Here is a 16,262-nt window from a genome sequence, read left to right as displayed (position 1 = left end):
TCATTTGGGATGGTCAAAAACTCAAAATTGTTAAATGTGAACCATACCAAAGACTCTTACCAGGGTTAATCTTTTCAAAGTTTCAATACTTTTTTTTTCTCCACAAAGTTTCAATATTCTCTCATCCCTTTTGATACCACCAAACACTCCCACGAAAAAATCTAAGTGTACACAAAATAAACACGAAAAATATTTGGTTAAATGGTTAAAAGAAGCAGGTAAGCTGTATAGGCCAAATATATCCTAAAAGAGGTCCAACTCTTCTAAAATAAAATAAAAAAGATTTAGGTTAGTTACGGCGTCTTTTATGAAACCCTAGTGTTTCTCTCGTTTCTCTTGCCGTCTCTATAAATCACTTTTCTTTTCGACTCTCCCAAATCCTCCATCAGACAGGTTTCGATCTCTTTACTTCATAAAAATTGTAGGTTTAAGAGATTCGTTTAGATATCAATTTAATTCCTCTGGCTGATCATTTTAGTCGTTATCTTTTTCGATCATTTTTACTATTGTAGAATTAGGGTTTTCGAGGTGATGATGATAACATAAGCGAATAATACTAAACTTTAGAACCAAAAAAAATCGATAACCAAATAGATACGTACCAAAACTGTATGGATAACCGAACGCTCAGGACTACCAAAATTTATATACCTTGTACTCCAATTTTCTTTATTCCAATCCCGTTAATCTAACCGCGTATAAAACACCACGTACTCCATTTTGATTTCCTGTGAAACCACATTTTGTATGATTAGTTGTTGTTGTTGTTAAATAAAAAGATATGATTTATCCCTTTAGTTTATTAAACATGACCTTACAAAGACAATTTTAATTGCTGTGGAGGTAAAAATCAAGGGTACAAGAAGCTGCTAAGCTTTATGGGCCAGATATACCCAAAATAGGTCCAACTATTTAAAGCCCATACAAAATGGTCTAGGTTAATTAGTGCTCGTTATATAAAACCCTAGTTTCTCTCTTGCCGTCTCTATAAAATCTCTTTTCGATTATCAGCAAATTCCTTCATCATAGTCTCCATCGGGTTTTGATTACTTTGCTCCATGAAAATCGTAGTTTCAAGATTCTTTAAGTCGTATCAATAGGATTCAATGTTTTTATCGATTTGGAATCTGGGATTCTCTGTTTCTAGTTGTCTTCTAGTTTTTGGGTTTGCGAATTATACTATTGTAGAATTAGAGTTCTCGAGGTGATGATGATAACATATAATCCCAGCTCTATGAGACCTTTTGTGGTCAAGGAGTATAACTATGTTCATACATTTATCTGAGCCTTAGAATTTCTAGCTTCTTGATTGATAAAATCTTTGTTAGATTGGTTTGGTTTTTGTAAAATAGCGTTTTAAAATCAAATTTGTTAATGTGTGCTCTGTTTAATTTGGTCTATTCATTTGCGTATTCATGATTTTTATTTAGGGTTTTGATGTGGCGATGATGATAACATATTATCCCAGCTCATTATGAGACCTTTTGTGGTCAAGGAAAATAACTGTTTTCTATAACGTATCTGAGCCATAAAAACCCTAAATTCACATTCTTATTTTGATTTTATTAGTAGGAAGATTTTATATTTTGTTCCCTGTGATGATTTAAAATCAATACCATGCTAATGTATATTGATAATTTTTATTTGATTTATAAGTGATTTGCTGAGGGAACTCTTGTATTTTTTAGGAGTTTAGGTTTTTGTTTTGCCATATGATCTCTTTGAATGTAAGGATTCCCTATGATGGTAATAACCATGCTAATACTGATGTCTTGTGACTGAATCAAAGTTATGTGTCTGAGGGAATTTTTTGTTTGCATTTTTTTGTTTCGTGAACTACATGTGATTGTCGAGGAGATTAATAAAACCTATAAAACTATTCTAGGCTAATCTTTAAAATTTCGGAACCAATTATTTCCATTTTATCGACTATAAACAATGGTTAACAAGTGAGCCAATATCGCCATGGCTGAATTATTTACATTATAACTAAACTCTATAGAGACAAAAATCATCTTGATCTCTGAGATTGATCCCGGAAAGGCCTCTTTATAATATAGATCCATCAACTCGAAAACTACAAATTCCAAAGTTCTTTGTGAACTAATTTGTTTTCTCACCCCCAAACCTTGCCTAATTGTTATGGAGCCCAATAAAGTGAAAACTCAATATTGTTTAGTATCTATGAGCCTAATGGGCTTGGGCCAAGACCACTAGATATTAAAGAGAAAATCCCCGCAAATTTCATAATCGAGTTCTATTGTATTGCTACAGCACCTTCTGCACATGTCCAAAGCCGGCACTGGTCTCAGCCCAGCGCTTTGGTCAGTGAACCTATATACATGTTTGGGTAACCTTCCAAACAACCATAGATCATGTATGGAAAGAAAGGAATGATAGACGTCTTGGCAACATAGAACGCCAGCCAGCACTTATAGTTCATCTAATTGAAACTATCAGAGATCGCACGGAAACCATATAATGGACCCCGTCTCCGTAATCTCCTGCTTATGTGGTTTCAAGCACGTGCTTTTATATTCCTAACTTTTTCATCTGAATTTATTGTACATAGCATTACATGCAATATTATTTTTTGTGTACTAGTCTACAATATACAGAATATTTGTAAAGGAAATGAAATAATATTTTTTAAAAATATTAACATAATAATCTAAGAAATATTGACCATATAAAATAGAAAGATTATAAAATTATGAATCCCTTTAAAACTTTAAAATTTATATATTTGTCATGGAAAGTTTATTATGTAATAGTTAATACTTTACTATATTGTAGAGGTTGTTGACCAAAAATAAAAACATGGTAGATATATTAATAATTGGAATCTATATATACAAATGTATGTAAACATGTATATATATGCATTCACAAGACAATCACAATCAATTCTTTGTAACTAGTATAATATCACAAAGACGAAAGGTAAATCAATGTATAAATATGTATGATTTTGTAGGAAATGTAAGAATAACATTTATTAAAGAAAACATCATATCTCTTATACTTACTTAAACTCAATGTTGATTTTGTACCTAATACTTTTATTGGTTTTGTTTTCCCTGTAGGTTAAAATATATTCTCAAAAAGTGGTTGTGAGATCTTCTAAAACCATAACTAATGACAATTAAGAAATTTTTACCTCTTCTGCTATCTTCGTTGATGGTGTACAGTCTCATCCTCCTGCCCATAATTTCAGGTAACATGTTTTTTTTTTTTTGGATTTGAAATCCTCTTAAGAAATTTGAGATTTCGTATGTGCAATTTCCATGATAAATTATATATTATTGACCATCAATTTCGTTACAATATTTCTATTTTCTTTACATATGAATCAAATAGGAAAAAGCCCAGTCAGCTGTGATGGCGCATGCACTAGCACACCACAATGCAATAAAATATGCACATCAAAGGGTTACAAAAAAGGAATTTGTCACGGGAGCGCTCATTTATTTTACATATGTTGTTGCTACGCCAAATTTGAATCTCAATATGATCCTTCCATTTCTAGTCCCCCTAATTACTAATTAACTCCTAAATCTATATGTACTCTCCTTTATATGAATAAAACACAAATATGAGATATTTACATTATGTCATCAAAAATTTATGTTGATCGCATTGTTTAAGGGTTACAAAAAACGAATGCAATTAAATATGCAAATTTCAGGGTTACAAAAAACGAATTTGTAAAGGGACCCTCATTTACTTTACATATGTTGCTGCTTCGCCAAATTTGTAAAGACCATCTGAGACTGAGAATCGAAGACCTCAACCTTAAATCATTTGCCATTCCCCAACACTATAACTTTGAGTCATATATATAGTTAGTTCTCAAATTCTTGTAATAGAAGTCGATTAGCGTGTTGTGTCTGGTGAATTCTAGGTCACACATCATGTTTTGTAAATTTGGCTCCCCGAGTCAATTTTTCGACTTGGAGGCTCAAAAACCTTGCTAAGAAGACGTAATATGAAATGAAAACAACAAAAAAGTGCACAAAAATAAGTAAAGACAAAAGAATAAAAACCAACTAAATATGAACACATCGATATTATAAATTTAAACACCAACTATTGATTAACATGCTCTAAAAACATTTCGAATCAATAAAAGTTAAAAATAACCAATGAAAATTCACTCATAATTTCAAAACTGAATTTTTGTCAGTATTCATATTCTTCCTCAAATCACACTATTCGATTTCATGAATTTTAACTAACCAAACACACCAAATTACGTTCTACAAGCTTTGAATAATTAACAATTACCATTAATGGCAAGAAATTAAATTATATGTAGGAAATTTTATACTAACGACTTAGATTGTGATACATGGTTATCATCAAAGTCGGCCCTGAGTAATAATGGATTAAGCCAAAAAAAAGAAGCCTCACGCATCCACACCAAGCAAACTAGGTTACTCAAGCTTTTCAACATAATTGGCCGCTGAAAGAGATATTATATCGAGGAGACCTTTCGGTGACTGACTGACCTCCCACGCCAATATTACTCGGAAGGTCTACTAAAGCTCAACAACATATACGGAAATAGTTAGCATCCGTCTTTTGTCTAACTGGAGGTTTAACATCTCAAATAACCTCGATCATATATCAACAATCTCCATTTTTTGAGCTTGCAATTTCCAACAATCTTAGAAAATAACCACAAGATAATTAGTATAATCTTGCAAAAAAAAATTAATGATTAAGAATCATGCACTAAAAACATTACTCAAAAAAGATAATGCTAGGACTGCAAAAGTAATTCAATAGCTTTAGTCAAAAAAGGATAAAAATATCCAATCATATAAAACACAAGTATAGCTAGTGGTGTAACCTAGAAATGATAACTTACCAACTACTTTATATCCATCCAACTAAAATATTTCAGGTTTGGTTTGTCATCACCATTTGGTGGCTTGTGCCTCGACATGATTCGCTGCTTTCTCATAAAAATTATTGTCTACCCTTTTATTATTTCACAAAAATATGAAATAATTGACAACAATTAAATACAAAACTAAAAAAGTAAAAAAAAACAAAACAAAACTGTTTGTTCACTTTATTCCTTCACGGTCTCCATACGCCAAATCTCTGTTTCTCATTCGACAAAAAAACCTCTAATCTCATGTCTATGTCTTGTCTTTAGATACTATCTTACTCTCTCTTCGAGAACTTATGTCTTTAGAACGGTCGGAGTTCGTCGACGGTGTTGCGGCACGGAGTCTCAGTGAGATCTCAGAAGTTGACGCCGTGAGAATTGGAGGTGATATTATATCTTCAGCGAGACGTCTCATCGCACTTTTAAGGTCCGTAGGAGATTGTCAATGGCTTCATCATCCACCCGTTATTGCTGAAGCTATTAGAAGGTGAGAAAAAAAAAACTTCACCTTTACTCTTTCTCCTGAGTTTTTGATCGGACGGTTATGATTCATTTGGTCTCTTTCTCACTGTTTTAGTTATCTTCTGGTCCCCAAAGTTTGGATTTTTATTGGTTTTGTATCTGAAAGATTTGATTTTTATGATCATGTAATTAAATGTGAGTGTTGTTGTTTGTGTGAAGGTATGATGAGCTATGGATGCCGTTGATTTCTGATCTAACGGTTGGTTTAAAGCCACCGATGATTTTGCCTCCTCTTGATGTTGAATGGGTTTGGTTTTGTCACTGTTTGAATCCAGTAAGCTCTGATTACTTCTCTTTCACTACAAAGATTCTGTTTTGATTTGGTATAATAGTTTGGTTTATCTTTGTTAGGTGAGTTATAGTGATTACTGTGAAAGGAGATTCTCAAAACTTATAGGGAAGCCTGCGATTTACGACGAAGAGAACGAGGATTACGCGGTTTTACAATGCGAAAAGATCTGGAGTTTACGATATCCTTTAGAGAGTTTTGAGAACAGAGCTGATCCTGATTCACTTGAGACTGTTTCTTTAGTTAATGAAGATATTAAAAGTCTAGTGAAGAAGCAGATGTTTCTTTGGGAGAAGTTTTCAGCTCCTTACATGTCTGAAACCGTTTACTTGATCGCTGCTCGGTTACGTTACAAAGGGTTTTTGTTGATACTACACAAGTTTAAGGATGAGGTTTCTAGTCTTATTCCAGCTTCTGATATACTTCTTATGTGGCTTACGCATCAGAGCTACCCGACAGTATATAAAGATGATGTTGATGAAATGTTGGAGGAGATGACGAGAAAGGTGGTACAAGTTGGAGAAAAGGTAGAGAAAACAGAAGTGGAAACAACAAAAGAACTGTGGGATAGATACTTCAATCAACCATATGAGAAAGCAGGCGGTGAGTTGTCGATAATAGCGAATGAGTCTGGTTTAAGTAACAACACAATGTTTTATTGGCCTGTCTCTGATATGGATGTTAACACTGCGTATAAGTCCATTCGACCTAGATTTGTCTTGGAAGTAAGTTTGTGCTTTGATGTTAATGACTTGGCTCTGAAGGAAGTGATTTTCATATCTGAAATGATTCTCCTTTTTTGTAGTTATGTATATTTTTAAGGTTGAATCCAAAGGCAGAGCAGAATGAGTCGATAGATCGGAGTTTTCTACGGTTGAGAGTTGCTAGATGTCATAGGAAGCTGCAGCTGGATAAGAAAATGACTGATTTGTCTAGCGAAGCGTCGTGGCAAAAAGCGTGGCATCTTTACTGTGAGTTTGGAACACTAGGGTTTATTTTGGAATCACATTGTGACCGTTCTCGTGGAATTTGTTTTAAAAGCGGAAAACCAGAAGGGATGATAGAGTTTCCGTGGAATGATCTGTTAAGAGCGCATTCTCTAGCGTCTGGTAGGTTTCTTGGTAAGCAAGTGAGTGTGTTTGCTTCAGTTACACCTCCAGTTCAAGCGCCCTACTTGCTGAGATTTGTACCGGATCGAGTTACCGATGATTCAGGTGCTATGATATCTGATTCAGTTCAAAGAACAAACAACTTCCGACCTCAAGAAGGAAGATGGCTTACTCGGACCGTGCTTGATCACGCTGGACGGGAATGCTTCGTTATCCGTATTCGGTAAACCGCTATCTATCTTTCTTCTTCTATATGAAACCTGCTTTCTTTGTGGACAATTTATATCTGATTTTATATTCTGTTTAGAGTTGGGAAGGGAGTGTTTAAACGTGGAGGTGAAGTTCCATCCCCGGTGAAATCAGAGGAGCGGATCACAGAGGTTCGAGTAGGTTCTTGGTCTTATGTCGAGGGTTCAATCGGTAAAGCTCCAGGTAAGTTAGCTTAGGCGACAAGAAGAAACTCTGTTTTGTGTTCTGTTTTGTGTACCGATCATTGTGTTTTCTCGTCTAGTACAGCGAAGGTGGTTGGAACCGTGACGCCTAAGGAACCAATGGAGGATTGGGAGGCAGCATGGGAATTTTCTACTGGTGATGAATTGTGCATCCGTTGGGACTCATTAGGAACTATCTCAGAACTTCGTTTATATTCAAGAAACCCCGGTTCGCTGGTACGACTATCAAGATTTCAAGTTCTTTTCGCGTTTTTTCAAACTGGTACTTGACATCTTTGATGAAATAGGTTCGGCTATTAACTGGACGGAGAATGCAATATAAAGGAGAAGATGAAGAAGACGACGAGGGTTTTGTAACAGTTGTTAGATCAACAGAAGAAGATCCAACTGAAAAAGCAACTGCTCTGATCGACTGGAAGCATCAAGCCGTGGAATTTCTTCCTGAGGAAGACGCGGTTTTCGTCTTGTTATTGTCGGTATCGATTCTAAGGAGTGTTACACATAAAAGAAGAGAAGATGTTGGTAAATTGTTGGTGCGGAAGAGGATAACAGAAGCTACCGGTGAACGGGATTGGGGATCGGTTATTGTCGATGCTTCGTCAACAAATGTATCTTCTTCTTCCAGTCCATACGTAGAACCGTGGTATCGAAACTCCGGTAAGGTTATGGCAATGGAGGAGAAAGCACAAGTTGCACGATATCCATATCCTGTTATGAGCTATTCTAACGTTGATGGTGGTGATAATTTGTACAAACATGTAATATTCGGGTGAAACTTCAAAAAGATTGCATAATTATTAGTCAGATGGATGGTGTAACCAAAAGTAATACGATGCTTGGGATGTCTTAATCTCTATAAATTTATGCTTGGGATATTGACGTTAAATCAACTACATCAGTTTACGGTACTAAACTGAAACTGGTTTGCTCAATGTCATTGTAACGACATGTCAAGGAACAAACGTATAAAAACGCCTGAAAGACCCGTTAACAATAAATCACCACATCAATGTAGTTACACCAATTTGAATGGCTTCTTCACTCACATTTTCTAATGGATAATGAAATACCACATTATTTTTAATATATGGCTTCATAAGGGATTAACTTTTCTTTTTAATAAGAAACTTAAATTGTATTAAAAGTTTACAAAATTTAATAAAAGCACAAATTTAATGTCATATAAGAATTGTGAAAGAGTCCACATTTATATAGTAGTGAAAGAGTCCACATGGTGTGTTCCTACCTTGCTGGTAATTTAATAACAAATGTGAAGCAATACATTAGTACATATATTTCACTCACTTATTATTTACCTAGTGTTTAAGCTTCATGATATTGATAACTAATTACTTATGGATAAGATGAAAAGTGTCATTGTGAAGTTTTATCTTTAACTATAAGACTTATGTTTACATAATATTTGAAAACTTGACTTTACAATATAATGTGTGAAACAGTCTTATTAGAAATATATAAATATGGTTTTACTTTTATGTCTTAAATATCAATAATTAAAGTTGTTTGGTTTTAAGAATTTACAACCGACTTTAGCATTCAAATATTCAATAAGAAAGTTTTGTTTTTTATTTTTTGGTGAACCACACATTAACTAAAAAATCATTCATAATTGATATCTCGGAAAAGAGTTTACAAATGAATATTCAGAAAATATAAAAGCTTTTGTTTTAGAGAAATACCCTATAATAACACTAAACTATTTTTTTTTTTTCCAAAAGTATCATTATTAGTTTTTTTTTTTCCTTTCAACTTTTAAGGGTTTATAATTTTAAAAGCTTAGGTTTGGTTTTATAGGATTTAGGATTTAGTTTTAGTTTCGTGGTATTTTTGACAAAATATACTTAACTCTTATTTTTGAGAAAAATAATAGTGATGGCTATGTTTTATTAACAGATTTTCATAATTAAACACCATATGCCTTACAAGTTGAACTCTTATCCATTTGTCCATCTCCTTTCTTTTTCCCTTTCCTTAATTTTCAGTGTAGGAAAAGTTCAAAGAGTCGTTTTCGCATGGCCTATTGAAAGACTTTGATTGCCAAAAAGCAAAGTTTAGTGTTTTGAGTGCCCTGCTTCTCTACTTGGATATGAATGATGAGCTAAATTGACATAAGAAAACAAAACTGAAGTTAAGTATCTACAAGTTTTTATTTTCATTGCAGCAAAAATTTACAAAACGCATAAAAGCATTACCGAAAAAAACGAGATTACATATAAAAAACAAACACACAAACAAACTCATACACGCATACATAAGAGAACACTGAACACCTCTTTGGCCTACAAAAGCAAAAAAACCACCACTTCATGCAGTCTAAACGACATCGTTTAAGGGTGGGTACTCTGTTTTCTTCTTCTCTTCTCTTTTTCAAGACTTGTGTTGTGTGTTAGAGATCACATGCCGTAAGTAGGAGGAGAGCTCCTTGGTCCAGTCTCTGATCCTCCTGCTGCCTTCTCGAACGCATCCGACGTCGACCGTCTCCTAAACCGAAAGGGTTCCTTTCCCCCTGCGTTTGCTCCGTTCACATCCCAAAATGATCCCTTTTCGTTAGTAAAGCATCATTCATTCGCATAAATTTGACTCTTCAACCATATAATTAAAATCTATAAGACTTCAATGAAATGTTACCATCCACATACTAGTCAAATCTTATCATGATCTTAGGTACGTATAACATTTGATTAGACAACACACCTAATGACCTAATTCAACCAATATAATCAATAATGTCACATATAATCAAATCATAATGGTCACACTATGGGACAAAACTTAGTTTATTTTCTCGACAAAACTATGTAAGTGCACTGTGCATAAACACTACTAGACCTAATCTAATCCACTATACACCAAATTGACGTATAACATGAAATGTCAAAAACAATCCTTTAAAGAATTGACGAAAATATCCTTCAACGAATTAAGTGAGTGTACTGTTTCACCTACACCAACTAATGAAAAATAAAAACTCACCAGAGAACGGAGACAGCGGCGGAGAGAAAGGTGATAGCGGCGGAGTTGAACCGGCAGGCGAAGCTGGAGCTGAACTGCCTTGGTAACCCGGTGGTTTAATTATCATGATACTACGTGTAACTTTCACTGCTTCTTCCGGTAGCGAATCCTCACCGTACGATCTCGCACTTCCAGCTTCCGATTGATCTAATCACATCCATTAAAATCCAGATCAAGAAAAATACATCAAATCAACGATCTAATCAATTAAGGAATCAGAACGATCAACAGATTCAAATACTTCAGTGCATGTTTACTAATTTTAAGTTTCGTTTTAAAGAGTTTGATTAATCGGTTCAGTTTTTAGCAAAACACGGCGTACCATTGCCGGAGCTAGGTCGGAAACTGAAGGTATGGTGTTTACGAAGCTTGCCAAGGCCGTTCTCTGGCCGTGGACCAGCGACAGTATCATCCCAGAGATGATCAAGTAAGCCCATAGGGTTGAAATTGTTAAGAATGTAAAGTTTTTGGGGTTTTTTAAAATCTGTTGTTGTAGAGGTTCTTCGATTCATGAAGGAAGCGATGATTTAAAGGCGATCGGGTACATCTGAGACGTTGATTGTGTGTGACGTGGCGACTGGATATTAGGTCTACGTAAGGTGGATAAGGTCGAGGATTGGAAGTGTGGGACCCGATATGGTCGAGATATTTAGATCGGAGTGCCACGTGGATTTTCATCGGAGGGTTATAAATGCATCTCACGTGATCGCATCTGTCGCTTTCTTTTTTGTATTTACGAGTGTGTCCTTAGCTTTATCTTGATTGAGTTTAAAATGCCCCTCGATTTGTGTTTATTTACGTTCCTAACCTCTTCATGATCTTAGCCGCCAGCAAGTATGTATATGACCAAGTTCTCTGTCAGTTAATATTGGAGCTCTTTTTTTCTTTTCTTTAACCACTTCTTATTTGAAAAAAATCCAAAAAATCGCAAAATTTATATCATGCCAGAAAAATAAAAAAATTAAAAAACCGTAAATTTAATTTTACGTAAATACTAAATCATTTTTTTTCACCAAAACTGTAATATCATATTTTTTCGTAAAAACTGTAAAATCATGTTTTTATGCCAAATCTACCAAATTATGTTTTTTTTTGTCAAAACTGCAAAATTATATTTTCTCGCCAAAACCATGAAATTTTTTTTTCCCGCATAAATCGCAAAATTACATTTTTCCGCAAAAACCAAAAATCATATTTTCCCGTCAAAACTACAAAATTATATTTTCCGCCAACTGTAAATTATATTTTATATTTTAAAATAATAAATTATTTAGTTGCAAATCTATTTTACAGCAATAATTAAATTAATGTAGCTAAGATTAAAGATTAAAAAATGATATGTTTGGATTGATATTTGGTAATAATGTTGAATATTTGTCATTTATCAAAATGAAAACATGAATATTTTAGTCATTTTATCTATATGAGAACGTAGATAAACTACAAAATGATTAAACAAAAAATAATATATTTAAATACATTATTTAGATGAAATATCAAATAATCAAACAAACATCATTCAAATTCAAATGCATCATCTAAATGGATCATGTAAATTGATCTTTTGAATGCAAATGTAAATGATGAAACAAACATAACCAAAATAAAACACTACATTTGGTAATCTCTTGTTTTGCAAATCTAATAATGCTTAATTTAGGAGCTGATTCTTTAGTAAATATTAAAAATGGTCGGATTTACAAAAGTCTAAGAAAACTCCAAACAAGATGGTGGATGCGCCTAGGAATGCGGATGATTCATATCTTAAGAATTGAATCATTGTATTCAAAAAAAAAAAGAATTGAATCATTAGAAAAGTTGATTTGAACATTTGGCTATTGGAACTTGGGAGACTTTCGCTCTGATATTGGTTAGACATGCGAGCACGATGATGGAGCGAGGATTTATTTTGGGAGTATAACACCAACATATAATATTTTCAACCTTACACTTGGCTTAAAAGCATTAGTTTATGCAGTTAAATATATTATCATTTAGGTAATGAAATGTATTATCAAATATTTCTCGTTATCTCTTCAAACCTATTTTAAGAATGTACTTGAAATCGTCTAAAGATTGTATGATATATATTCCATGCATTTATGACACACCACTTATATATAAATTGTTATACAAGATAATAATCTTACATATGAAAGAAAGTTATATATGTTAAAAAATATCGATGTTTTTAATTTTAAATAGATAGTTAAATATATTTAATATATTTTAATAATTATATTTTACATTATGTTTTCTTGTTGATTGAATTATCTGCAGTTAATAATGTTTTAATGTAAAATGTAAATTAAAAGAAAATATGATTTCTTGATTTGTGTACAAAATTAACCTTAAATATCACTTAAAATGAAACAAAAGCAGTATTGTCTCTGTTTGTACGTTGTTTGGGGAGACACTTTGTGACTTTAGTGGCAGCCATGGCCTATATAAATCATTAAGTAGTTGACAATAGATAGAACTATATCCTCCAACGTGCTCCTCATTTGTTTTTGTTTTTTAACTTGCTCCTTATTACCATGGAACAACATTCATGGCTCTCTCTCTTTCTTCTTTTATAATTTATATCAAGACATTTCTTCTCATGGTCACGTTTAGAAAAAGAAAAATACATTTCTTCTCACGTTAATTTTTTTATCGGGTGTGTCATTGTAAATTTGTAACAAAGAAAAAATCAGTACCAAAACCGATACAAAGAAAAACATATTTAAATTTTCAATGATGTTCTTTTCTACTAGTTACTTTGTATCGTTTAAATTATATATTTATCGTTCCATCTATCTATTGTTGTATGTTACTGATCCATCAATTAAGTTAGATAGATTGAAATTGTATATTCAGTAAAATGAAATTTACAAATGGAAAAAAATACTTCCTTACCTGTTCAAAAAGATGTGGATGTATCCAATTTAATTATAGTAAATATGTAATAACTTTCTAAAATAATTTACAATAACCAAAAATATTATATCAAATTTTGGTATACTCTATATTACAATCAGTATAACCAATTTTGTAACATATTTATTTAAATTATACGAATACATACAAAAAGAAATCTAACTAACTAAATTAAATATTACCTAAAGCACAAGACGAGTCAAGCGGCTGACCCTTAAAATTGTTAGTATTTGTGTCACTAAGGAAATGGAAGTGTGCAGTGAATCATTAGGGTTTTGGCTCAAAGCCCAAATGATATAACGACCTACATGTGAGAGAATCTCCAAATAACCTTAACACTCTAGAGCAGCGTAACATTTATTGGCCATGGTTCGGATTTGATGTATTAATGATGTGATGATAGTGATCCACAAAGTAAGGGGGTCAATACGGATAGGCTTATATGGGAGATTTGCAACATTCATTGAAGAAAATCTTGATTTGGACATGAAAAGCTCGTATCCTATAGTTTGGTATTCTGTTTGATATTACCTATCTATATACGAATCATAGTTGACATGATGAGACATGAAATATGTGCAAAGAGAGAAGTCATTGACAGTGGTGGTGGTTTGGTTCAATTCTAGGTAGCCACATGTCTGAGATTGGCTAATTAAGGTTTGGGCTTATATTTGGCAAGTTTATGTATTGTTGTGATGCATGTTGATTAATTATTTGAGTTCGGGGTGGGCTTAAATATGCATGAATCTTGACTCTAAGTAAGTGTGGTACCTTTCATGAGAACCATGTAAGGTGTAATGTTGATTATTGTTGGAATTGAGAATCCTAGATTAAATCCTACAAACAGGAGAAGATTAAGAAGAGAGAAGAAGCCAAGCTAAGAAGAAGAGCAAAATGAGGAAAATAAACCGTATAAAACAGCATATAAAAAACAAATAATGACGTTAAAATAAAAAAAAACATAGTAAACCCTATGTAACCATACATAGAGTTTGAGTTGTACATTGCAAACACTAAATAAGATCATACATAGCTAAACATACTTTTGATTAAATTTCTATAATTTTTATGTGACACTCCTTCTGTTTTAATTTAGTTGTTGTTCTAACACTAAAATTTTGTTTCCTAATAATTGTCGTTTTTGATTTTAAAATATATGTTTGGTAAAAAAATTAGTTTTATCCTCATAGTTTTAATGTTTTAACCAGTAAAAAGATTAGAAAATCAGTAAACAAGAGTAAAATAAAAAATTTAATTGTTTTCTTAATTTCTGTGTAAAATTCTTAAACGATAACTATTTAAAAACAGAACCAATAGTCATATATTTCAAAATCCCCATGGATCATTTGTGAAGTAATACATTTTTATTGGGAATCCGAAATTAAATATTTATGCACAACTGACTAATCTAGATTATATACCTACGGTGGATTAATACAAATTTTGTGTCAGCATATTTGTTCTAACGAAGTTTTGTAAACTTTAGGTCCTTATATACTTTAATAAGTTTTCTGTGACTGTGATTTGTTTCTCTTGTCTTCGTTCATTTGTTTTTATGGGAGAGTTATTTTTTTATTTTTCTTCAGATGGGGGAGTTCTATGAGATCAACAAAATTTAACATTTTATGTTTTGTCGCAGTCTCGTAATAAAAGTCATGACTATTCAGGGTTCTTACATTTAGTAACATAAACTGAAAACATGATTTAATGAAAAGGACAGAATTTAAGATTATAAAAAGCATTAGAGTACCGTTTTTAAGTAACATATTTTCTGACGTCATTGATAATAGACAAATGAAAATGTCAATTATTTCTAGATTACACCTCTCCTAAAACCTCCCTACCTTTTCTCGAGCATTGCACATTTTCAGCTTTCTTTTTTTTTATAGAAATTTTACATTTATCGAAGCCCATAATTAAACCTTCTTGGTCTAGAGGAAAGCAACAAGTACATGAGCCTTTAATATTTTCTTTTTGTTTCCTTATCATCTAGTTTGCCTTCAATTTCGGACAATAAATATGACAATGAAATTTAGATTTGAAAGGTCAAAATCACTTAAATTGCATGTCCCTTTGCCCATTTTACTTAGGGCATCTCCAACCATAACATTATATTGGTGCTAAAATAACACTATATTTGGTGTAGATTCAACACTAAAATATTTTTCATCTTCAATCACAACACTAAATATTACACTAAAAATAATATTTTCTATTATTATATTATTAAACTAATATTATTTTTATATTTAATATTTTTAATTTATTGATTAATACAAATTACAATTTATATATCAAAATAGCTATAATTTTCGTAAGTTTATATTTTCAATGGTTAATTAAACTTTGTTATGTATTTCAATCAATCTTTTGTTATAATTTTTATATCTTCTACTGATTAATATTTCATAATCATATTATCAAAATTAAAAAATACATAAATAGTTTTGATATATCATTTTTCACTTACAAAATTGAATTAGATTATTAAATGACAATACAAATCATATTTAATATGATATACCTAAATAAGCTATATTCATATGTAATGATTTTAAAGTAAAAAAAGTATATATTTAATTTTACTGTCGCTACAGTAACATGCCAAATATAGTGGAGTACTGTACAAAATAAAAGAATCACACTATTTTAGTGTAATATTTACAGTTGGATTGGAGTGAAAAAGTATACTGCATCACATCAAAATGCAGTTTTACCGTTACGTTGGAGATGGCCTTACGCCATTGTATAACTCGTATTATTTTCTGTGTGACAATTGAATAAAGCAATGAAGAGATGAGAAACACAAACACAAATTGATTCTTAGTGTTATAGTTAGAGATACTAGTATTAATTTTGGGAATGATTTATCGCTCATCAATTAGAATGAAATACGTGGGAAAGCGTTTTAAAAAGAAGAAGCATGTCACAAATATTTTTATGCAGACAATGTGTGTAAATCAACTCTTCATGAAATAAAATTTACATATTTATGTTAAAAAATATAGATTAAAAAGTTGCACTAAAACTCCATAATC

At 32.2% G+C, this 16,262-nt stretch overlaps 4 protein-coding genes, 3 long non-coding RNA genes and 4 other non-coding genes across 18 annotated transcripts; 9 read left to right on the top strand and 2 right to left on the bottom strand.

Annotated features, from left to right (window-relative positions):
• Positions 1-977: 977 nt before the first annotated feature.
• AT1G08103 lies at positions 978-1,857 on the top strand. The gene is made up of 2 exons (NR_139371.1): positions 978-1,257; positions 1,699-1,857. It is a non-coding gene; the product is annotated as an other RNA (long non-coding RNA).
• Positions 1,203-1,289, top strand: AT1G08123. Its single transcript, NR_139376.1, has one exon. It is a non-coding gene; the product is annotated as an other RNA (small nucleolar RNA).
• On the top strand, positions 1,441-1,529 carry AT1G08117. The gene has a single exon (NR_139375.1). It is a non-coding gene; the product is annotated as an other RNA (small nucleolar RNA).
• Positions 1,589-1,673, top strand: AT1G08113. The gene has a single exon (NR_139373.1). It is a non-coding gene; the product is annotated as an other RNA (small nucleolar RNA).
• AT1G08107 lies at positions 1,734-1,808 on the top strand. The gene has a single exon (NR_139372.1). It is a non-coding gene; the product is annotated as an other RNA (small nucleolar RNA).
• Positions 1,858-2,195: 338 nt separating the features above from the next.
• On the bottom strand, positions 2,196-2,498 carry AT1G08097. Its single transcript, NR_139370.1, has one exon. It is a non-coding gene; the product is annotated as an other RNA (long non-coding RNA).
• AT1G08093 lies at positions 2,263-2,498 on the top strand. Its single transcript, NR_139369.1, has one exon. It is a non-coding gene; the product is annotated as an other RNA (long non-coding RNA).
• Positions 2,499-3,138: 640 nt separating this feature from the next.
• Positions 3,139-3,616, top strand: AT1G56233 (Protein of unknown function (PD694200); the record flags this gene model as incomplete). The annotated part of the gene is made up of 2 exons (NM_001036121.2): positions 3,139-3,217; positions 3,361-3,616. 2 exons carry the CDS (start codon positions 3,139-3,141, stop codon positions 3,543-3,545), a joined length of 264 nt encoding a protein of 87 aa, NP_001031198.1. The 3' UTR covers positions 3,546-3,616.
• A 1,298-nt stretch (positions 3,617-4,914) lies between these two features.
• Positions 4,915-8,163, top strand: AT1G56230 (enolase (DUF1399)). Of its 4 annotated transcripts, none has more exons than NM_104502.5 (7): positions 4,915-5,387; positions 5,582-5,696; positions 5,774-6,436; positions 6,517-7,043; positions 7,128-7,252; positions 7,337-7,488; positions 7,560-8,163. In NM_104502.5, the coding sequence occupies exons 1-7, from the start codon at positions 5,197-5,199 to the stop codon at positions 8,043-8,045; spliced, it is 2,259 nt and encodes a 752-aa protein (NP_176019.1). In that variant the 5' UTR covers positions 4,915-5,196; the 3' UTR covers positions 8,046-8,163. The 4 variants fall into 4 exon arrangements, with proteins under 4 accessions (NP_176019.1, NP_001320445.1, NP_001185248.1 ...); NM_001198319.1 differs by having other exon boundaries at positions 4,962-5,387; positions 6,547-7,043; positions 7,560-8,146; NM_001333772.1 differs by having other exon boundaries at positions 7,128-7,488.
• A 284-nt stretch (positions 8,164-8,447) lies between these two features.
• AT1G56225 (uncharacterized protein) lies at positions 8,448-9,400 on the top strand (the record flags this gene model as incomplete). Its single annotated transcript, NM_001333771.1, has 3 exons — positions 8,448-8,525; positions 9,088-9,114; positions 9,281-9,400. 3 exons carry the CDS (start codon positions 8,448-8,450, stop codon positions 9,398-9,400), a joined length of 225 nt encoding a protein of 74 aa, NP_001322033.1.
• On the bottom strand, positions 9,158-11,205 carry AT1G56220 (Dormancy/auxin associated family protein). 5 transcript variants are annotated; one of them, NM_001333770.1, is made up of 3 exons: positions 10,628-11,205; positions 10,267-10,452; positions 9,158-9,799 (listed from the first exon to the last, which is right to left on the bottom strand). In NM_001333770.1, exons 1-3 carry the CDS (start codon positions 10,815-10,817, stop codon positions 9,687-9,689), a joined length of 489 nt encoding a protein of 162 aa, NP_001322032.1. In that variant the 5' UTR covers positions 10,818-11,205; the 3' UTR covers positions 9,158-9,686. The 5 variants fall into 5 exon arrangements, with proteins under 5 accessions (NP_001322032.1, NP_001319252.1, NP_849820.2 ...); NM_179489.2 differs by having other exon boundaries at positions 9,374-9,808; positions 10,628-11,179; NM_104501.4 differs by having other exon boundaries at positions 9,398-9,799; positions 10,628-10,808.
• Positions 11,206-16,262: the final 5,057 nt, after the last annotated feature.

Source organism: Arabidopsis thaliana, assembly GCF_000001735.4.
Source record: "Arabidopsis thaliana chromosome 1 sequence".
NCBI classification, from domain to species: domain Eukaryota; kingdom Viridiplantae; phylum Streptophyta; class Magnoliopsida; order Brassicales; family Brassicaceae; genus Arabidopsis; species Arabidopsis thaliana.
This window is presented reverse-complemented; position numbering and strand designations above follow the sequence as displayed.